Genomic DNA, 23,862 nt, shown 5'->3' with positions numbered 1-23,862 from the left:
AATTCAATAGAGTTTCTTTGAGCCCAGCTCAAAATAATTTCATTCTGCAGGGATGCAGATGCAGCATGGGCTGAGATTTGTGAGGTCCTTGGAAAACTTTACAACTTACAAGTGAAAAAAACCTAAGAAAAAAAAGAATATCTATTAGTAGGCTCAAGATCAGAATCTCTGTAGGTGATTGGATCCAATACCAGAAATTTTAGCCTTACAAATCCAGGCAGAGCCTCCTCACAAGCTTAGAAATTTGGCTTTTAACTATAAAATCCACTTCCTGAGAAGTCCCTATTAAATTCCTTAATGATTTTCTGCATTACAAATAAGTAAAATTATCTTTCATGAGAACTCCTAACCACACCTCAGCCACTGAATCCTTTGGTCTTAACATCAGATTAAATTTTCTGATTCTTGTAGAGTCACAGAAGTCTCATTTTGCACAGTCAGAGCCCATCAGACTGGGAGCTCCACTTGTAAGAAGCTCTCATCAAACTGAATTCTGGAATATGCAGAATGTGACCATTATTTCTCATCCACCCCTTAGTTTTAATATCATCACTGCCACACAGAAATATCAATAAAAACAAAGCCTCCTTAAACTGGCAGGCTTGAAAATTAGTTTAACTTATATCCATAAACACTGTGGGCATCTTAAACTGTGTTTTTCCTAAAGAAGATAAATGAAACTATCAGTGAACAGTTAATTACTGAGAAATCAGCATTTTTTGATCCCTTGTCAAACCAAGATTTAAGGAAAAGTTAAGGAAAAAAAAAGAAAAAAACCCACGTTTATTTGGAAGTAATTATTTGCTCTCCATCCACTTTCAAAATTACACAGAATAAATGCAGAGTTTAAACCTGCTCAACCCATTTTCATCAATATTTTAATATAAATATTGGGGAAAAATCTATTTCTAAGTTGCAAACCTTCTACCATAGAGATACAAATGTAAATGGAGAGTGCAAGTTTTGGCATCAGAGATTCCCAGAGCAGCCTGTCCACAAATTCCCTCTCTCATCCTTGGATAAATTTCCCACAGCTCAGCCTTGTGCCACAGTTGGGTTTCCCTACATGAACACAAATGTTGAACTCCTTTTGCCCTCCACCTCACATACACAATTAAGAACTTGCTCATCACTGGAAAAATACCACAGAATTGTGAGAAACACCCAATAATTGTGGCAACTGCTCCATTTTTGCTCGACGAAAGCACTGGGGGCTCCTTGGAGGACACGGATGTTTGGTGCTTTTGGTATTTTAGCCCAAACAACACAATCACAGCACTCCATCAGCTGGGGTTTTGATTCTGGAGTCAGAGAGGGGGAAAGATGATTATGGAATCACAGAAGGGCTGGCACTGTAAAGCTCATTCCATGGGCATGGGCAGGGACACCTCCCATTGTCCCAGGCTGCTCCAGCCCCAATGTCCAGCCTGGCCTTGGGCACTGCCAGGGATCCAGGGGCAGCCCCAGCTGCTCTGGGCACCCTGTGCCAGGGCCTGCCCACCCTCCCAGGGAACAATTCCTGCCCAATCTCCCATCCAGCCCTGCCCTCCTTTGCCTTAAAGCCATCCTGCCCCTGTCCTGTCACTGCACATCCTTGTGCCAAGGCCCTTTGATCTCCTGCATTATCCTTGCTCTCCACAGTCAGGAAGAGAGGGACGGACAGACGGACACACAGGTCTCCTGTCCTCGTGCTCAGCCCCAGGCTGCAAGATCAGGCTGGCTCTGTCAGACACCCAAAGCAGCCAGACCCGGAGCCCTGCACAGGCTCATCCCCTCTGCTGGAGCTGTTTGTTGACACTACTGGCAACCTGCTCCCAGAGAACTTCCCAAGCCCTCTCCATCGAGGAAAAGACATTTCCCAGGAATGCAGCTCTTGGATGGAGGCTGTGGCTTTTCTTATCACGGTTAAAATGTAACCACTTCAAAAAAAACACAGCTCTTTCCAAGAGAGCAGAACTGTTGTTGATTTTTTGTTGGCTGAAGGATTTCCAGCCTAAGATTGATTGATAACGGATGGGTTCCACAAAAATTGTGTTTATCTTGGGGCAAACCCAAAAAACTGCACATTAAACATCTCCATCCTAAAGAAATATTTCCGAGCAATGCTAAACAACAACCCCACAGTGAAAAATAATGACTTTGCAGGATGTAAACTAATTGTCCCAGAGCTCCCATCAAAATCTATTAGTGATGGCAACAGGATACCTTGTTAGCAACGAACATTATTCATTTATTGCATTAAAATGCTTCAACATGCTCCAAAAATCATCCAAGGCCTCAGCTTTTTTCAGGAAGCCAGTGTTAGCTACCCACCAGGAAGATGGATTCGTGCATGCCTAAATAATCTGCAGCAGAGCTAGAGAAGGGAGCAAAACAAATTCCTGCAGCCCAATCCCATCCCTCCTTCTTACAGCACACAAGTAGCAAAATGGAAATACAGTTAATGGGGGAAAAAGTAGAAATAAAAGATGAAGAATTGTTTTAAATCCCATCAGTTAAAGACCAGACCTGCCAGCCTTGAGCAAGGGCTGGCCCAGACTGGGCTAGGTGGGATGTCTGCCTCAAATCTCTTTTCAGGTGCTGTTTGTCTTAAAATTGACTTTTTGCACCTTGCAATGGAGTTTTTGGTTCCCACGGCACAAGGAGACCTGGAAAATAGAGCAGCTCCCATGACCAGTAAAAACCAGCACCAGGAACTGGGCAGAGGCAGCATTGTGGCAAATCCACACTGCAATATTTGTGATCTTTTTAATGACTCTGGAGAATTTTCCACATACTTCTAAGTCGGTTTAGTTCAGAATGCATTATTCATATATTTGAGCATCTTCCCCACTAAAGCCACAATTAAAACCAAAGCCTTGGCACTGCCAAGTGGCCTTTCCAAGCAATGTTTATATTCTCAGCTGTAACTCCTGCTTTTACCTTTCCTACCATAATTATACCTCATACATTTTCCACTCAGCTTTCAAACTGCAGACCTTCCCATCACTCGCTTCAGAAGAAGTTAAAATTCCAAAAATATTTGTATTTTAGTATTTGAAAACAAGCACTGATCAGCACCTTTTCTCTACACAGAGGAGCCAATTCTTACCAATGCCTCCTTTTATTTTTACCAGTGCCTCCTTTTATTTTTACCAGTGTCTCCCTGAATTTTTACCAGTTCCTTCCTTACATTTTTACCAGAGCCTCCCCTAATTTTTATCAGTGTCTTCCTGAATTCTTACCTGTGTCTCCCTAACTTTTTACCAGTGTTTCCTCTAATTTTTACCAACGCCTCCCTTAATTTTGACCTGTCTCCTTTAACTTATACCAGAGCCTCCCTTTTTACCAGCATCTCCTTTAATTCTTATCTGTATCTCCCTTAAGTTTTACCAGTGCCTCTTTTAATTTTCACCAGTATCTTCCTTAAATTTTCACCAGTATCTCCCTTAAATTTTCACCAGTATCTCCCTTAAATTTTCACTAGTGTTCCCTTCAGTTTTAACCAGTGTTCCCTTCAGTTTTAGCCAATGTTCCCTTCAGTTTTCACCAGTGTTCTCTTCAATTTTCACCAGTGTTCTCTTCAATTTTTACCAGTATCTCCCTTCAATTTTTACCAGTATCTCCCTTCAATTTCTACCAGTATCTCCCTTCAATTTCTACCAGTATCTCCCTTCAATTTCTACCAGTATCTCCCTTCAATTTTCACCAGTGTTCCCTTCAATTTTTACCAGTATCTCCCTTCAATTTTTACCAGTGTTCCCTTCAATTCTTACCAGTATCTCCCTTCAATTTTTACCAGTGCCTCCCTTGATCTTCACCAGTGCCTCCCACTTTTTCCAGGACCACGACTACAAGGCGGATAAAAACTTCTCTTGAGAGTTGACCCAAAATGTACCAGGTGACGACATCACAACCAACACTTGGGAAGTCCTCCAGAATCCTTATCAAAAACCCCACACCAAAATTCTTTAGATATAATTTGGTGTGGTTTTTTTTTTTACTTCTTTAAAGCCAGCAAAAGACATTGGCTGAGATTCCCTTCCAAGACAGGCCCCTTCACCCCATCCCCCTTTTCGCTGCCTCTCTCTCTTCCTTCTGGATTCCCTTTAATGAAGAAGGGATGGAAGCTGCATCCCGAGGGAGCAAACAGAGCCACGACTCCCACTTTGATCTGGTCCCCACGGAGCTCCACGCTCCCTGCCTGCCTTCCCAGATCTTCCCTTGATTGACGTTGGCTCTGATGTACAAACTGCTTTGAACTTCACACATGAAATTCCCATCAGGCCGCACTCATTTTTATTCTCCTTCAACAGGATTTACGAGCGGGAGATCAGCGAGTGGAGGAGATAAAATGAATTTGCAAGAGCTTTGAATCTCACATCAAAACGGCGCTCGAGTGAGCTCCAATTGGATTTTGCTCGGCCTGAATTTACAGTGTAAATCAACTTCTTTTGTGCATTTGGAGTTTAGGGAAAAACGAGGGAGCTGTGGATAAAAATGGCACTTGAGCAGCTGCTCAGGGCTTCATATTGTTTTAATACTCATTTTTTCCCTTCCTCTCTGTTCATGCAAATTCAAGCTGACATGAATATGCAAATGAAATTACATAAGTTCACTCAAAATTCAGCGTTTCCTTTGAAATTCCCAACCAGGCCTTGTTTGCTTGATTGCAAGGCAAGATTTTAACTTATATTTTACATAAATACTTAAATATAGGGTGCCCACTGCATCTAAACAGAATGCTGGAAAACAATGTTTTTATGAATAAATTCGGGAAAAAAAAAAAAAAGCTACTGATGTTACAGCTACACAATTTCTTCTGGCAAGGCACCAAAGTTGCTCCAATTATTTCACGTAGTCTTGAAAAAGTCCAAGTGCAGCTGCTCTCAGACGTAAAGAGAATGTACTGTTGGAAGGAGGTTTCAACCCAGGAACACAAACTATCCCCATCCTCTCTTTTTCATGAGGAATTTCTATTCCAAACCCCACATCTTCTTGAGGAATTTGGCCACATTAGAAATAAAAGCAAGAGGCCGGGAGAGAGATTTCCTGAATACCTGCTGCACTTTATGGACAAAAGCTGCCAAAGCCCAGGGCTGTGCACACTCCCTACATCTCTGTGCTTTACTGCAGCCTGAAACTCAGTCAGAACAGCAAATACATCTTAAATTTCATTTATTGTGGCCCCCCCACTCCTCCTCTGGAAGTGCAGCTCTTCAGCTATTGCAGCAACCCAAGGAACTGAATGGGATTCCCGTTATCTCCCACTTAACTGCTCCGGAGAGGGAAGATAAACACAGAAAGAGCTGTGATAAAACTGAACTGCATTAGCAAATATTTAACCATCTGCTTAAAAAAAAAAAAAAAAGCAAAAACCAGACCACTTCTGAAGGCAGTATCACAGTCAGGGAGTAAATGATTTTCAAACAGAGGTTCGTAAACTCCCTTATTCAAACAGCTCTACTAATGTTTGCAATGCAGCACTGCCAAGTAGGGTGTTTTACCAACAAATATTTCTCCACTCCAGCTCCTTCCACAAATTTGGGTAAATGCATTCCCTAAGCTCTTATCAGCATAGTTAAATGAAGAGCAAAAATAGATTTCCAGCTGCCTGGAAAGGCGGTGTCAAGCAGCCAAAGTGGGAGCATTAATGAACACCAGTGCCCCTGAACAGATGGATTTGGAGACCTGGGGCACCTTCCCATAAAAACCCAGCAGTGAAATTCATTTGTGGCCCCGGGGTGGAAGCAGGGAGGAAGGGGGATGATTCCAGCAGCACACGTGAGCCATGTCCAACAAGGAGGTGCAGTGAGGGACACTCGGGGCAGCTTCCTGCAGCTGCCACTTCTCTTCTTGCTCAGATCCCAAGGAAACTGGAATTCCCTTCTCTCCCTGACCTGAGGACATGAAATGCTGAAGCCCATCAGAGTGATGGGTCTTAAAACCGGGCAGAGAGGAGGATCAAGATCAGGTTTTGAGTCCCTTTAAAAGCATCATCTGGTTTTCTTGTTGGAAAAGCTGCAGGAACAGCTGCATTTCCTCACAAATGCATCTGAATAATTTGGTTTTTTTCCTGGAAGGTGATCCTATGCAGCCATTGCTGTGTTGAGAAACCACTGGCAGGTGCTCTATGGCCCCTAACACAACCAACTTCCCTGGCAAACTGGAACTATGGAAAGCTACTTCTGGAAGCCTCCCACATGAGAGCATCAATCACAAATCCAGAAAAAGGCATTTTTTACAATGAGTAGAAGACAAACACTCAAACATTATCCACTTGTTCTTAGAGTGGAAGGAGTTTGATTTCCTTTCATCGGCAAATATTCAATATAAACCCCTTCTTTATCTGCCTGGTGCCATCCAGGCCAGCACCATCTCTATGAGGAAAGTTATTCCAGTCGTCACTCACAAGTCACACCATGCAGACCTGCAAAGGTAGAACCCCCTAATGCTTCCAAAGCTGCATCCCAAAACTCATTTCTTAAATCCCTGTTTAGACATTTCTCACAGCTGACACATATTCCATAAGCTTCCATTGCAGCTACTCAGGATGTTTGATAAATAAGTTCTGTTTATTCTTTCCCTCCCCTCTTGCTGCCCCATCTGCCCATTCCAGACCCAAGATTTCCTCAATACCTGCCGAGGGCTTCCAGGCAGGAAAACCAGGACACAAACGTATTTATCCTCTTCAGGAGAAAGACACTTTAATTCAAACACTGTCTGGTAAATAACCACCCAATTCAATCACGATAGGGAATGTCTGGAGACAGCATGAAATCCATTTCTCATGGCTTCTTCCGCAGCCTTTGTTGGTGAGGAAACACAAAGGCTCATTTTTCCAGCACGGATTTCTTCCAGGATTAGAAGAGGCATGTCACCTGACATCCATTTCCTTATCTCCCATCAGCTTGCTAAGAGCCCGGAGCACTTTATCCATATGAACTCTGCCTGCTTTGGAGCAGCCTCTGGTGCTTGGGAAAAGGAGCTGGTCCCCAGGCTCTGAGCCCAGGGACACAAACGCAGCCTGGATGGCTGCGCAGGGAGCAATTTCCACACCAACCATGTGGGAGCTCGGAAAGCTCCGCTCCCTGCCTGCCCTGCTCTCCTCCTGTGCCATTCCCAAACCCTGATGAGGTAGAGCTGAAAATGCCAACAGAGATAACTGGAAGAAGGATCAGCAAAAACTAAAGGGGAACACGAGTCCCTGCCCTGCTCACCCTTCCTCAGCAGTCCCTGCACATGTATTTAGGTGTGGGATTTTTTCCTTGAGTCCAAGCACACATTTAGAGCCTTTGGTAAAGCAGCTGAGTGTAATTTTATCAGGAAATGTTTGTTGAATTAAGGCCTAGGAAGGGTCCCTTGCCAAAACCACTCAATAGCCACCAACAGTGCTGCCTCATCCAGCTGGGTTTGCATATTCCAATTTATTTATTTTCACCACTTCCCAAACCAAGGTGGTTCCATTGCACAACCCTGCCTTGGAGGGGGCACAAACACACAACTGCTGCTCTTACACCAGTGAAACCAGAATATGTTGGGTACAAAACAGCAACCAAAAGCACAACCAGGCTGGGAATTTTAATCCAGACTGGAATCACATGGAAACTCATTCATTTGGGCTCTTCACTGCAAGAGCCGAATAACAATAAAATAAATATTGCTTTCCCTGTCATATCCCACTACTCACTAAATGAGCAATTTAAATGCCAGGTTCATTTTCTAACCCAGTTTGTACTTTGTTAGGTCCTATTTTCTATCATTTACAGTCATCAGGTGTGGAAATCCCACAGTTTATCCCAAGCAACATGACAAACCAATGCTCGGATTTTCAGGATAAATAAAAGCAAACTCAGGGATAATTTTGTTAATGGTAACAACGAATACAAATTGAAGTCAGCAAGCCATTAAAAGAAACTCAAAATAAAAATCCTTTCACTGCAGAATAGTACATCCAAGTTAATTTTCCCCAAAGCAATCCAAACTTGCAGCATTCCCAACACAATGTCAATAAGCTGGACAATAAGAGGTTGAACACCATGTGACAAACAGCCTTAAACACCGTGGGAAAAACCTTCAAATCTACCTTAAAAATACACCCTGAGGATAATGCACTCCTGACACTGTTCTTGCCCCAAATGTTTGCTCAAATAAAGAGGCTACATGAGGAAACAGCCAGAAAAAGAACACACAGAGTTCAGGAGTTGTAACACAAACATTTCACAACCCTCCGGAACAAAAACCACAGCCCCGGGGACACAGACATGGCCAAGGCACAGTCTAAGGCAAAGGATCTCGTGGAAAAAGCAATTTTCACAGACAAATCTGGCTCTTTTTTCATGTGACCTCTTCTGCAGCAGCAGTTCATAAACGTTTTAACCAAAATATTATCATTACTGTTGCTTTAACACCAACATTAAACACTTTAAACACCCAGGATAAGCTGTTAGCAGCAGCAGCACATCCAATTTCACTTCCTACAAGTGCAGGCCCAACTGCAGCTGGAGTTAGTCCATGAATTAAACATGGAAGAATTCAAAATATGGTCACAATATCCAGGTGAATCAGCTTCTTTCCCGATATTTTAACCCAAATGGGAAATCTCCCAGAAAGGCAATGCCACAGGGAAGGAAAATGAAAGGAAGAGCAGCGGATGGGAGAGGCAGAAAGGGGAGAAAAACTGAAATGATGGCAGAGGCATTTAGACAAATCAGGCAGTTAACAAAGCATGGAGCTAAAATTCTGAAGTTTCAAACAGAAAATACATTTTTACATTCTTTTTTTTGACTTGCAGATGATTTCCTACAGACAGTACTGGGTCCAGTGGTCAGATAAGCCTCAACCAAGGTGCTGTCCAGAACATCCTGCAGCTGATAGACTGGTCTGGGAACCATTTAATTGTTGATCCAAGCAACTAAATAACGAGAATCAGATCGTAGAGCCTGAATGAGGAGCTGTGCAAACAGCAAATTCACCTGCTTTGCCAGCCGTCTGTGTTTTAAACCACTTACTGGGAATGATTCTTATGCAAGTCCACCACAGCTGAAGAAATTTCTAAAGGACTTCCAAGCTACATCATTTTGGAGGACAAAGTGAAAGGGAATTCACTAATGTTTCCAGACTAAAAGCAGACTTCTTTTTATAATGAAAAATTAGGCCACACTGACAAGGAGGTGGATAAATCTCTTTTCTCCTTCCCCTCAACCCTTGCTTGGAAGGTGTTCCTGCTGCCTGGTGATTCCTGCATGATCAGAGGGCAGACAGGTTTTCATCCCCAAAGAATTCCTGACCCTTTTGTCCACACTGCCACCAGCCTGGATGTGCCAGCATTTTCCATAGGCACCTTGTCCAGCAGGAACTGCACAGAGACCTCCAAACCTGTGCCCTTGGAGTCACCCGATGACCCAAATTGCCTTCCTCCCTCTCAAATGTTTTTAAATCAGACTGACATAAACAGTGAAAATCAGTCTGTAATCAAGGTTTGCATAAACAGAAGGTTACTCTTGTTCTTTTCAAGCCCACATGGAAGTAAATGTTTAATATGTTCAGCGTTTCAAGAAAATTACTCCTCTTTCATTGGAAAAATCAGAGTTTCTACCATACATCTCTACAGTTAGGAAACCCAAGAAAGTTTCTGCAAATATGAAGCATAATAGAAATTATTAAAGACAACCAACTGCCCAGATTTAGCCTACCCAAAACCCCTGTATTTAAAACCAAACCAAACTGAACATGAACAAATCCAGTTTCCAAGCAATGGACTCGATTTCATTAAACCTCTGCTATCAAACAGCAGCATGTCAACCTGATTAAACTGGAACACAGTGCTTTTAGCATGTGATGGACTGACCAACTCGTGATTCTGGTTACTTCAAAGGAGAGAAAAAGGTCTCATGACCAGCCTGAGGAGAGTTATTCAGGGCAAGCAGTGTCTCAGTGCAAAAACAGTGTCTTGGAGCTAGACAGACTCTTTCAGGATGGAACACTATGAACAAACTTTCTTCCTTTTATTGCTTCCAGCTGATTCCCAGTTCTTGTTTAAAGCCCATCATTAAGCACTGGTGTGGGAGAAATGGAAAAGAAGATGAGGACAAGATAAGAGGCACCTTCGGAGATCTGCCTTCTTCGTTTTTATCCAAAGCAGCAGCAAACACAAAGAAACCCTCATTTTCTTCACAGATTAAATAAATGACAGCACGAGGAATTCCAGAATTTCATACTCACTCCATCATGGACGGTGGGATAGTACAGCAGTCCTGGATGGCAGTCAGGGGTGAGGTGAGGTGAGCAGTGTATGAGGCTTCCACTACCTGCTTGTTCCGATTCACGACGTCCAAGTAACGGTTGAATTTCTCACGGATTTTTTTTGCCAACTGAAAAAAGAGAAGAAAGCTTAAAATTAAGCCAGTTTCTCTGTATTACCCCATTCCTTAAGAACCAAGTCAAAGCTGAGTATGCTAAAGATAACAGTTGTCCAGTTTGCTCACTGTACTTTTATTTTGGTGGTTTAAGCACTGTAAAGTCAAGTAATCAATACTGGCCACAGGAAGGAGACCATACAAGAAGATGAAATACATTTCTCATCTAGCAATGGGTGCTTCAACAGAGTTTTGCATGTGTGAAAAGTGTGACTTCCATCATATCAAGCTTCCCTTTCATTAAGAACTGACAGCTGGATGTGACACTGAGGTGCTCCAAGGCCTGACATGGATGGAGACTAAAGCAGGCCACAAGTCAATTTAATGAGATTCTGTACATGGACACTTCAGGAAAGCCCAAATAATGGTGTTAGAGAAGCTTTCACCTACACAGAACTTCTACTGCTCCAGCAGCAAAGAGCCAGCAGCAAATCTTCCACTGATGGGAGCAACCTCAGCATCCAAGGAACCCCAAAGAACCCCAAATACTGCCATGAATATTTCTCTGTTCCTCAGCAGCCTCCTCAGTCAGGTGGATCTGTGCAGAAATATCTCAGCACTTCCTTCACGTAGATTTGGGCAAAATAAGCCATCCCAGACTTTGCTTTTCCGCTGTGTTCCCTGCTGCTTTCCTGGGAGGCTCCACAGGCTGAGCACTGCCTGAGTGACTTTCCTCATCGATCTAAAGCTCACTGTGCCTACTCACAGCCTACAACAGCTTCAGCTACACACTGAAAAATCTCTAATTGATGTTGTAATATAGCAAGAAGAAAATAATGACAGAAGTCTCACACCGGTGAAATTCCTCCTGAAGCCTTTTATTGCCAGAGGCTCCTCTAAGGAAGGCAGTCCTTTTAAACCAGGACAAGGTTTAGAGGTTACACTATTCCTTGTAAGAGGCAATTTCTCTCCTTTCAGAAAGTGAAAACAAACACATTGTGGCCCCTCCCACACAATTCTCAGACCATTAAAAAAAAAAAAAATCAGAGCGCCTCGCTTTGGAAATATCAAATTGGGTACTTCAGCCCTTCTTTTTAAATGCTTCTGAAAAAAATTAAAATAAAAGTAAAAATAATGAAGTCAAATTTTTGCCAGCAAGCACTTCCAAGCTGGTGGTGCCTGTGGCACCTCTGCCCTCTCTCCATGCCAGGCAGAGTCCCGGCACTGGGAAGGGTGCTGGTGCTGGCCAGGGCTGAGCCTGCTGGGACACATCCCAGGCTGCTGGAGTGACTGTGCTGCCACAGAAGAGCTCGCCTGTGTCCTTCATTAGGCACTTCACAACGAGCCTGACTAATGACTGCTGGGGAAAACGGGAAGGGGACAATCTGCGGCTGCTCTTGGAGTAACAGTAACCACAGTAAACACAGTTACCAGGAGGCATCAGGTTTTACAAGGAGCATTTACTGAGGCTTTCACTCCTCATCTTTCATCAAAGGAAGGAATTAACAAAATGGATCAGGCTTTTTTTTTTGCTCTGCACATTCTGCATCCCTTTCACACCAACCAATTATATATTTAATCGTCAGCCAGACACATCTCAAACGAAAGAATCGTCTCTAAGCAATAGACTGAGGTGTTGAATACTCAGAAATACTGGTTTGCATTTCTGCAAACTTCTCCAGAGCTAAATCAGCTCCTTAATCCACAGCACTCCTCTCCCCTGCTCCCTGCACACCCCAAACTCTACAGGGATGATTTAACGGTGCTGCTGGTTTTGTGTGCTGGGAAACACCCCTGGATTTTCCAGATCCCCTGGACTAACAAATGTCTCTCCTAACTCTTACCAACAGGCCATTTTGTCACGATTTCCTTGGTTATGTGAGGAACGAGGCCTCGCTGATAGCAGCACTGCTCGGCCCCCCTTGTTCCCAGGGAATGCTGCGGCTCCGTGACAGGTCTCCAAGGAGCACAGGTTTTAATAGCACCTCACTCAAATGACTTGCAGAATTATACCTAATTAGTTCTGTGGAATGATTTATTGCCAAGGCACCAGAGGACTGCTAATGGGCTCCTCCATGTTAGACATGCAGCACTATTAAATTGCTCCCAGTTGTTACGATAATAAGCTGTTGGGGAGATCCTTTTCTGTTTCCCAGTAAACTTTCTTTTTGTCTGGCTGTTCCCCTCAAATGTGTTCTTTAGAAGTGAATTCTTCTGTGAGAATCCAGAATTCTTCTGGAGGGGCTCAAACAAACACAAACCAAATTTCCTAAATCAAAGCAGTCAGGTTTGGTGGGTACAAAGTTCTCTGCTCAGTTTGGGCAAATGAAATTCCAAGGTAAACCAGATACCTGAGCGTGAGATTTCTCTCTTGGTTTCCCTACCTGAAATCAGGAAGAGGGGAGAGAGCTGAAGTTTGCTGAGCATCATTAGCAGTCACAAAACTCTCACAGGCCCCAGAACAAAAGGCCTCTCTCTGGTTTGGAATCGGGGCTGCTCTCTGATAAATGAATGCTGTACAAGCCGAGGGCTCGGTGTTGATGAGTTTTCACCTTCTAGGTTGAACAATAAAAGCGCCCCACAGCCTTTGAATTTCACCCTGCTGTGCTGAGTCTAAAGATCTGACAAATCTGTTTTTCAGAAGATCCTGTACTTCAGAAGCTGACAAAAAGCAAATGCTTTGTTCCCAAACTGCGTCTCCCATGGAAAAACCTCGGAATGGCTCAAAGTCATTCCGTTATTTTTATGGAACGGGATCCAGCGCTTCGGTCGGGGCAGGGAGTCAAGTGCATGTCAGCAACGAGGGATATGAAGCCTCCCAGAGCTCCAGACACCATTCCCTGCCCACAGTTGGAAGAACTGACTTTGTCTAATCTAAAGAACTCTAAAAATATTGCCCTCTGATAGCAAGACAATGCTCCCAACAATCCAAACCACTTCAAAACCAGGGAACTCAAAGTCACCAAGGGCAAGATGATCCAAAAATAATTTTCCGTTGAACATTTCTTCAAATGAATAAATGTTAAGAAACTGAGGGTAACACACCAATCAAGTACTAGAAACAAATGGTTCTAATTCATCAAATTGAGAAGTATCACCCAGATGAAGCCTAACAAAACAAACTTTTTCTGCCATAGCTGGGCTTCACCGGAGCACAAAAATCCACAGCAGTGAGCAGGAATTCCAGCTCCCAGTGATTAAACCAACAGCAAGGAATAATCCTCCTTCCCAAGCCCTCAGCACTGCCTGGTGTGCCCATGCCCTGTGCACACTCACATCATTCCCCTCAAACTTTATTCCCTTTGCATGGTGATGCACTCGGCTGTGGAGCCTGTCACAGTAAAAGCTGCAGGCTTAAATCACCTTCTCCTCTTTCTAAATAAAAACCTGAAGTTTTTATCCAACACATATCCTGCTTTTTTTAACCTGCCTGGAGCTGGAGAGCTGCTGGATGCTGATGGATGCCAGACCCACACTGGTTGCAAAACCTCCAAAGTAGAGAAAGAATGAGAGATAACAAATAATGAAAGGACAGAACACTGAACTATGAAACCATCCTTACATAACTGTTAAGGCACTTTTAAGGCAAAATGGAAAACTGTGCCCCCAATCAGGCACAGAAAAGGGGCAGTGGGTACCAAGTGTGACAGACATTCCTGCTCCAACTCACCCATTTTAATGAAGACTGAAATAAATCTGGATACCTTGAGATTGACATAAAGTATTATTATCCCCAGGTCCATGCACAAAGTGCTCTTCACCTCATCTCAAAAACAACAGCAGGGGGAAGCCTCCTTGGGCATTTTTCAGATTTCTGTGTTTTCCCCTTCATTTTAATAAACAAAACAATAAGCAGTGAGTGCTCTCTGTGAACAATGCAGCCATTAGCCCTGTTTTCCCTGGATTTCCTCTGGCAGCTGACACGCAGCCAAAGCCCTTGGGTTTGCAGACAGGTTGGACTGTAACACCTGTTTCTATTACTGCAGCACCCCTGGGTAATTCACTTCAATTGTCACCATCTCCACTGACAACCTTTCATCACAACATCACTGAGCTCCTCTAATTTTCCCAGAGACATTTCCCTCATTTGCATCGTTCCCTTGAGCTTTTTTTAAAGCTTCTTCCCCCTCAAAGCTCCACAGCTCTGAAGTCTCCCCTTTGCAGGGAGCTCGGAGGGAAAGCAGAGCTCCAAGGTTAGGTTTTATTTCTGGCTGTAGCTTGAAAGCCAAGGTATTTTTTTTATGTTTCCAAGCCTGTATATAAAATATGCATCAGTGGGGTTGACAGGCAGGGATGCCAGGACGGACTCACAGCCAGGGATTTAACACTGTCAAGCTCCTTGGAAAGGATTGCTTACATATGGAAGAGCTGAGTTGTAATTTTGAGGTTTAAATTCCCTCTGTAAACCAGAAAAACCTGGAAAAAACTACCTCTCTCCAACATCCACCAGGCATTCATCCTGCTGCTGTACCACAGCTGTGCATCCACAGAGTCCTATTCTAGAAAACTTTTAATGTTATTTATTTTTCATCTACGTGGCTCGAAGAAACCACGTGGTCCTGCATCAACCCTGAAGAGCACAGAGATGAGCAGGGACATGGCTCAAGGAAGGATCATAGAATCACCTCCAGCTCCATCCCACATCTCCCATTTAATGGATTCTAACCATTTGTGGACTCCTGGAATGCTTTGGGTTGGGAGGGACCTTAAAGCTCCTCCAGTGCCACCCCTGCCATGGGCAGGGACACCTTCCACTGTCCCAGGCTGCTCCAGCCTGGCCTTGGGCACTGCCAGGGATCCAGCGGCAGCCACAGCTGCTCTGGGCAACCTCTGCCAGGGCCTCCCCACCCTCACAGGGAAGGATTTCTCCCTAATATCCCATCTAAACCTCCCCTCCTTCAACTTAAGTCCGTTCTCCCTTGTGGAAAGTTCCCATTCCTTCTTCTCTGGGTGACACTGAAAATACATTCTATTATTGCAGTCAGGATGCAGGAAACCACTTTCCAATGTGCATTTCGTCAAGGAAACCAGCGCTCATTTGAGGTTTTCTACTGGCCAGTACCTTTGGCAAAGCCTCGCAAGATTTATTCCAAGAAAGATGTTAAACAGGGTGCACAACAAAACCCAGAGAAAGGGCCACAATTCCTGAATCATTCTGGAAGTACATTAAACACACAATAATTGCTTTTTATTGTGAGGCTCACAATTCATCAACGTGTGTGAACACACCACTTTTCGCAGCCAGGGAACGTGTTGTGCTCGACAGCCAAATGTCATTTTTTCAGCATATTTCAGATCTATTTCCTCTCCAAAGACCTCTTTGCCCAGTCCAAAACCAACCAAACAAAAAATCCAACCCAACAGCAGCATGGTCTGAGCTTTTCAAGACTTCTCTCCTCAAAGCTGGTAAATCTCCTCCTGCTCAAGAGCATTTCACCCTCTCTCCTTCCTCTGTGGAGCCCAGATCCCTTCTCTCCACATCACAGAAAGCAGATGTCTGGCAGGATACTGAACACACACTGACTTCCTTGAAATCAGCTAATGCAGATTTTCCTCTCATAAAACTCCTCCTCTCCCACTTTATTTACATCACTAACTCACGCCACTGCATTCTCATATCCTACGGGAGTTCTCTGATATTGAAATAACTCACAGGGAAGGAATCCAAGTTATTTTTGGCCATTGCCAGCCAATTTTTAATAAATGATTCAAAGTAGAACAGGTTTTGTCTGTCAGGTACAACAGTAATTCTATAACTGCAGACCTTAAAAGTGCAACCAGTTTGATGCTGAGAGGTAAAACTGCTCCTTGTGTGGCACAGAGAAAGCCAAAGGTATTGAACAGTTAGGCCTGAAGGCCAACAGCTGGAATTTTTCCACTTTTTCAATAAACTGAGAGCCATTATTTACATGGTTTGGTACAAAAAAACCCACGACCCCCACAGCAATTCAGTGCTCTGCCAGAAAAAAATCCCAGCTGACATAAAACCCTCATTAATTGCCTTTGGATATCAGTTGCTAAGAAAATGTTAATGAATGACCAAAGCAGGAATGAGATTTCTCTGGCAGGGGATTTAATTTGCTTACATCTGTTTGCCTTTGCTCAAGATGATCCCACTGAATGTACTACTCTTACAAAATTCAGGTTCTATTGCTGGGGATTCATGAAGGCTAAAAGAACTGGTTATTAATGAAACAGAAGTGCTCAACTGTTCTTCCATCCACTTCACTGTAGAGCTTTTAACCACAGTAATTACACTTTAGCAGAGCCCCGTTTTCTCCCCTGACAGCTCCAAATCCATCACCCCACCTCCAGTGTTTGGACAGCTCTTTATATCCACTTGGGATGAACACAGACATCTGCTCTGGGAAACAAGGACTGTCTTTTCCTCAGCGGAGAATCCATAGTCAGGACTTCTTTGAAGTTTTAATCCAGTTTCTTGGTTTCCCAAAAACACTTTTGCCTTTTAAAAGCCATCTGATCTGTCTGATCCAGCCCACATGGCCCTTCTGTGGTGCACAGACCACCCAGGAATACTCCTGGAAATGCTGCCCTACACGACACAGAGCCAGAGAACCCGTCCTGAGGGATGTCAGGATGGTTTGGGATTGAAATTTTCAAAGTCAGGTGACAATTATACACTCTAATGGTCCCTTTGCTTGCAAGCACCCACCTGGGCATGCCTACAGGGAAGGGAAAGCCTCTGGAGAGCAACGGAGCTGGGAAGGGGCTGGAGCCCCAGGAGAGGCTGACGGAGCTGGGAAGGGGCTGGAGTCCCAGGAGAGGCTGAGGGAGCTGGGAAGGGGCTGGAGCCCCAGGAGAATTCCTGAGGGAGCTGGGAAAGGGGCTGGAGCCCCAGGAGAGGCTGAGGGAGCTGGGAAGGGGCTGGAGAATTCCTGAGGGAGCTGGGAAAGGGGCTCAGGCTGGAGCAAAGGAGGCTCAGGGGGGACCTTGTGGCTCTGCACAAGTCCCTGACAGGAGGGGGCAGCCGGGGAGATCGGGCTCTGCTGCCAGGGAACAGGGACAGGTTAGGAAAGGGGCCACAAATCCAGACAGAACTGAATTCCCTGAGCTCACTCTGCCAGTGGAGGTGGGAAGGGGTTTTGGACTCACCTGTTGAACTTCACTTTCTCCATTCGATATTTTCTCTGTGTACACGAAGGAGTTGAATATCCTCTGCAAGAAAAACCAGAAAGGATGTGTGAGAGGCTTTTTTGTCATAAGTGTCCCATGAAAGCAGCTCCAAAAAGTGGATGGGTGAGGAAATGGGGTCAGAGAAGGACCTGGGGAGTCTCCCAGTGCCAGGCTTCCCAAGGGGAATCATGTCTCCATGTGAGGATCTGCATGGAGAGGCTGACTTTGGGAAGTAAAGGCACAACAGGGCTTTTTTCCAAACATCTGTTTATTTACCAAACTACCAGAAGGTGCTAAAAATAGTTCCACGTGCAAACTATGACCCTTCTCTTGCTAAACATTTAACCCAACATAACTACTTTTAAAAGTACTTGTTTCCAACTAAAACACAACAGGCTGGGAGCAAAATTTAAACAAATGTAGTATGTGGAAAACAGACAAGTGAGACCCAAGTTTGAACACATCCAGATCAACCTCATTAATGGCAAAAAAACCAACAAAAAAAAAAAAGTGTCAGAAGATAGGAGTGAGAGCTGTGTCCTCCCCTGGGAAAGCTTCCCACCAGTTCCCAGGGGGACAGGTGACAGCCACACTGCCATCCCTGTTACACACACAGAGGAAAAACCACTCAGCACCTCGTTAATATTCTGCTTCCAGACTGAAAAAGAAGATGGGAAGGATTTGGGGTTACACCAACAGCATCCCTAAAAAGTTTGCCTGATCACCTAAGTTTCTCTTCCCAGATTTCTCATTTCCAAGGGCAGCTTTCCCCTTGGGAACAGTGGGGCCGTCCCCACTGGAAAATGTCCAATATCCCTAAAATATTCCTTTGCTCTCTTAATCGATACCACAACAAGTGGTGTCAATAGCTGTAATGGTAATAAATGGAGGTTATTCAGGCTGTTCAGACATTTCTCCAGGGGAGCTGGGATTTCACTGAGGGAATGGATCCCACATCTATCAGGGCTGAGTAGCACACATGACTGCATGTGGCAAAGGACAGCGATTCCTAAAGACCCTGGATTGTATTATTAGCAATAACGATTGCAATTACTAAAAAGTCTAAATTTCATCCAAATCCTCTGCAGCCCACAGCTCCAAGAGTTTCTTTGGTGCAGGTTCAGCTGATTCCCTCCCAGCACAGCTACAAGGCAGCTATGACTGGCAAAACCAGCCTGGAAAATCCTTTGGTGTGCTCACCATCATCACTTCCCCTTATCCCTCTCCCTCCTGAGGACTTGAAGAATTTCAAAAATGTGAACTCTTCATTCTGAAGAAGCATTTGGAAGGGCAGCAATAAATCTCCTCGGTTTACAAGGCTCAGACAGCCAAGAAGGGGGGGCAGGGGAGGGGAAAAAAAGGCATCTACCCTTAAAGGCTGCCTGTACATCGAGACTTCCTCTTCATCCAGACCTTTGTTTAAAGTTCTGCTTGGGTACTTTAACTCCAAACATGTTGGCTTATTTTTTTCCCTCTCTCATGAGATGAAAAGATAATTTAAACATCAGAAGAAAATACATTAAAGCATGTCATTTTGATGCAAAATGTTTTAAACGAATTGAATTTTTCTGTCCACGCAGCATTTAGTGTGCAGACATCAAAAGGAATGAGGAGGAAATAGACTGTCAGCTCCTGAAAATGGAGCTTTCTGTCCCTAACACAAAGCTGACCCTCTTTCCACCCTTTTCACACGTAGCCTGTTTATGAACTTGCAAAATAATGCCAGAGAACATCATCTATGGTTATGTAAGAGTCACAGTGCCAGCAGGAATTTATTTGGCTTGGTTTTTAACCTATTTTTACTTGATTTTGAATTAACTGATTTTTTTAAAATGCTCTGGTATATTCTGTTGTTTTAATTAACAGCACTGCCATGGCAGAGAGGGTGGAGCAGGAGTTTCTCGGTCAAACTAAGCACAGATAATGAGTAAACCAACAGTAAAAATCGAGTAAGGATGGAGAATCCAACCCCGAGGCTACACGTGAACTGCTCAGCCCCTGCCTGGGTCTGGTCCCTACTCGGGATATCTGCTCCCCCTACTCAAGAATTCCTGTGCACAATTCCACCCCAGGGCAAAAACATCCTTAAGCTATTTTCACTAACTTAAAAAGTGACCTAACTTAAAGCAGCAAATCAGAGCTAAGTGGCAACCTCAAATGAAGCTGAGGGAGCTTCACGGCGCAGAGAGAAAGTCAGCCCCATACACAACCCCAGAAAAACAGTCTCAATATTTAGGAGAACTTGCCCTGCAGTGTACACAGCCCATTAGCATCTGTACTTTATTCTTCCCACCCCTCTGGTTTAATTGGATCTGTGGAGCAGATGGCAGCAGGCTCAGCTCCCTGCACAGAACAATCACACACGTGTTTAATGAGATGCTTGCCCGGGATTATTTGCCGTAACCCATCACCACTCGCTCTCCCAATGTGGGAAGGCTGTGCTGGCTCAGCATCCAGCCCTTCCCCAGCTCAGCATCCAGCCTTTCCTCTGGCTCAGCATCCAGCCCTTCCCCAGCTCAGCATCCAGCCTTTCCTCTGGCTCAGCATCCAGCCTTTCCCCAGCTCATCATCCAGCCTTTCCTCTGGCTCAGCATCCAGCCTTTCCTCTGGCTCAGCATCCAGCCCTTCCCCGGCTCATCATCCAGCCTTTCCCCAGCTCAGCATCCAGCCTTTCCTCTGGCTCAGCATCCAGCCCTTCCCCGGCTCAGCATCCAGCCTTTCCTCTGGCTCAGCATCCAGCCCTTCCCCGGCTCAGCATCCAGCCTTTCCTCTGGCTCAGCATCCAGCCCTTCCCCGGCTCATCATCCAGCCCTTCCCCGGCTCAGCATCCAGCCTTTTCCCTTGAGCTGCTCCTCCACCAGACACAGAATATCTCCATCCCCACCATCACTCCCAACATCTCATCCCACACCGCCCCAAACCCTCAAACACTATCTTATTTTCCTTCATTTGCCCTTGTATGCAGTAATTAACTGGGAAAAAACCCTTTTATTTTCACATCCAGGTGGAACTGTCCCAGTACTGTGATTGAAGCAATCCCTACTTTCCAACACTAAACAAACAGTGTTGGAGAGTTTGATTTATCCTGACACTCCCACAGCAGCGAGAGGACAAGTGGAAACGGCCTTAAGATGAGACAGGAGATTAAGATCAGATACTAGAACACTGGTTTTGGTTGCTCAGGGAGGTGATGGAGTCCCCATCCCTGGAGGTGTTCTGGATCTGGGAGATGGGGTTTCATGGTACCAGTAGTGGTACCACAGCTGGCCTTGACGACCTTAAAGGTCTCTTCCGAGCCTGACGATTCTCTAATTCTAACATTTTAAAGGTTATAATAATCTTTCTAAAGATTCTTTTGGAATTATTCAAACTTTGAAGAGCAAAGCACTTGCTTGGCTGTACCTGCAGCTCTCTGCTCAGGTTTAGCCTCAGTGCTGCTGCCAGGGGCTGAGCACAAAGCCCTGAGCCATTCCTGGGACCTCCAGCAACACCCGAATTCCAGGCACAGCATTCCTGCTCCTGCTCCTCCCCAGCCCTCCTGTTTGGCTACACAAACACCAGCCTAGGCAGAGAAAATCGTGGTATCTGCAGGGAGCACCGCAGGATTCCTGGTGACCCACGACAGCTCCTCAGGAAAGCTGGGAGATGTGTCCCTGTGAGCCTGCAGGGGATGCCCTGGATGGAGTCCTGAGGAAGCTTGGCTTGTTTTCCAAACACACATTTCCAAAGCATCAGACTCTTGCTTCCCTAAGCTCTTTAAGTACCTGGCTGGGTCAAAGCACTTGCAACTTCCTAGGAAATTCTTCCAAGGTACCTCCATATATCCTTTAATGACTTCCAACTGCCTGGCTTTTAGCTCTGACTCACAGGACAAATATTTGATAAGAGAGGTAAATCAGGAAGCAATGAGAGGATCCAGGAGCAGGGGGCTGGGACAGGGAAGATTTGGGCCTGGCACAGGTGGGGTCTGACAGTGATGGATGGGCCCAGCATCCAAACCACATGTCGGGGTAGGATGGAGTCAGGTTTCCCACCAACCCAGAGATAAGCTTGAGTTTAGCTTTGCTGTGTCCCCAAAAAAAAAAAGGCTTAAGAGACTTTTATTCATTTCAAACTGAAGGCAACTCAGTTTTAAAACTGGGAGAAAACTTTAAGCCAAGCACAGCATAAAATGTAAAATATTAACTGGCTTGTTCCCTCAGTTCCTCGAGATTAAAATGTGCTGCAGGGAGAAAAACACTTCCAAAAGCCCAGTCTGACTGCCAGCACAGCATCAAAACAAGCAGAAAAAGCCACCACCCCCAAATCTCCAAGGTCCCCAACCAAACATGAGCACCAACTGCTCTGCAGAGCACTCAGCCATTTACACATCACTTTATTTGCCAGACAAGACATGAATCCATCTCCCTGACAACAAAAATAACATTTTTGAGACAAAGAGAATGAGGGAAAACAAACACAAGATTAGTAAAATAGCCACTAAGCTGTAAATATATTGAAGCTGCTTTACCATGTATACTACAAGCCATTTAAAACAGAAAAAAAAAACATCTTTCAGCAGGTTTAGGGCATGGATTGCTGTTACCTGTCATATTTGGGTAAGGAATCAATGACAAAAATCAGTAATATTTAAAAAGTTACATAGAACAATAAAATGTAGGCGTGTAAAAATACAGACAGATTTAGCTCAGCAGGGCTGTGATACTTTTTAAACTTCAAGCAGCCACTAACCAGGGTCTGGTTCCTACTTGAAAGGTTAATGTTTTAAAAAGTGGTGAGCAAACAAATATCCATCAAATCCCTTTTCTGGTGGAACTCACCAGTGAGGTTGTTTTCAGGGAAACCTGTGGCTTCTGCCTGGCGTTTATTTTTGCAGCGTCTGAAGCCATCTCGTGTTCTGTTTTGTTACCATTTTCTAAAACCAAGGAACATTAAATAGAGGCTTCCCAGGAGATCAGGGACATGCTCCGTGTTTTCCTCCAAGAATTCACAATAAGGCATGGAAGGAGCTGAAGTAAATTGGAGGAAAACACAGGGAAAGGCAAATCCAGTGGCATGGGAGCACTGATGGCAGCAGCTACAGATGTGAAAGGAATATCCCAACACTACACTACAAACGCCTCTCTCTTCCTGTGGGCTCAAAAAAACCCCCATGTTTTCAGAAGGGATTTAATTAATTAATGCTCTTTCTCATTACAGCATTTGTGGAGCAGCAACAGACACCTGAATCAGAGAGAAAAGCGATGCTGAGCTCAGGTCAGTCAGTGCTTTGCAGGCTGCTGGAAATGATATCACTTTCCTAACTCATTTTTCCAGTTAATGCCTTTAATTCACTTTTCTAATCAATTGTTTTAATTAATCATAAGCAGTGTGATTTCCACTTTATGCTGTATGGGATTTCCAGCATGTAGCTTTCTTCTCAGACTGATATTATTGGAATTTGATTGGAAAATAGCTGAAATTTGAAGTTTTGCTGAACTAAGCCTGATGAGCTTCAATGACCCTGAAACCTGGGCACCTAAAATGCAGATTTTATACCCCTTCAAGGAACTGCTGCAGAAAGCAGAAGGTAAATAAGAGCCTAACAAAGAAAACACAGCATATGCTGGAAACTCCCTGTCTGGGAAAAAGATATTAAAAAGACTGAAAAATGGTGACTAATTAGCATGAGAACTGAGAAATCAATAACCAGTAGAGGAGAGAATACTAATTAATAAAGAGAATGATGTAAGTTACAACCAATGAACATTGCAGGCTCATAACACATCTTTTGGGTGCACAAATCCCCCAATATTTAAGGTTTTAAGTGGGAAAACATCATCTCCCTTCCCATTTTTTCTCTTAATGAAGATTGCTCACCAAGTCCCTATTTAAGACTCAAGCTACCACTGCCTTCTGCCAGGTGCCCATCACATTTCTGCAGCACTGGAATATATTCTGGGCAACACAGGAGAACTGGGATTCAAATTTCATCTTAACTTGACAGCAAAAAGCATCTCAGCTAACATTTATATATCAGCTGCGGGCGGTAAAATCCCATGGGATCATTTCAGCCTCAGAGGGGAGATGGGGAATAGGCACAACACTGAAAAGGAGCAAAGGAGAGCACAATTCTTAAAAATTTGTTTCCTTGGGAAACTCCAGGCATTTGCAAGGAGAGAGAACTATGGAAAATGGAGTAAGTGCCAAAAAATGCAATCAGGAACCAGCAGGTTTTTTTTGTCTTCTTTTTCAAGGGACCAGAGAAGAGGAAGGGAAAAAGAGCAAGAGGGGAAAATATCCCAAGAAAATGAGTTCCACATGTTCAAGAGATTATTGATTTAGCCATTGTAACTTGACTAAGGTTATTCTCCTGACAATGTGTATGGCAGAAAAAAAGAAAGTCATGCTA

At 44.3% G+C, this 23,862-nt stretch overlaps 1 protein-coding gene across 2 annotated transcripts in view; it reads right to left on the bottom strand.

Annotated features, from left to right (window-relative positions):
* CACHD1 (cache domain containing 1) overlaps positions 1 to 23,862 on the bottom strand; it is a 90,390-nt gene that overhangs the window by 43,622 nt on the left and 22,906 nt on the right. For both annotated transcript variants that reach the window (XM_048312285.1, XM_048312284.1), the window contains exons 2-3: positions 17,451 to 17,513; positions 10,204 to 10,352 (exon numbers count right to left, since the gene is read on the bottom strand). In XM_048312285.1, coding sequence (XP_048168242.1) covers positions 10,204 to 10,352; positions 17,451 to 17,513 — 212 coding nt within the window. The remainder of the gene's footprint in view (positions 1 to 10,203; positions 10,353 to 17,450; positions 17,514 to 23,862) is intronic.

Source organism: Corvus hawaiiensis, chromosome 9, assembly GCF_020740725.1.
Source record: "Corvus hawaiiensis isolate bCorHaw1 chromosome 9, bCorHaw1.pri.cur, whole genome shotgun sequence".
In the NCBI taxonomy this organism is placed as follows: domain Eukaryota; kingdom Metazoa; phylum Chordata; class Aves; order Passeriformes; family Corvidae; genus Corvus; species Corvus hawaiiensis.
Note: the sequence above shows the minus strand (reverse complement) of the source record. Positions and strands in the feature narration are given on the sequence as shown.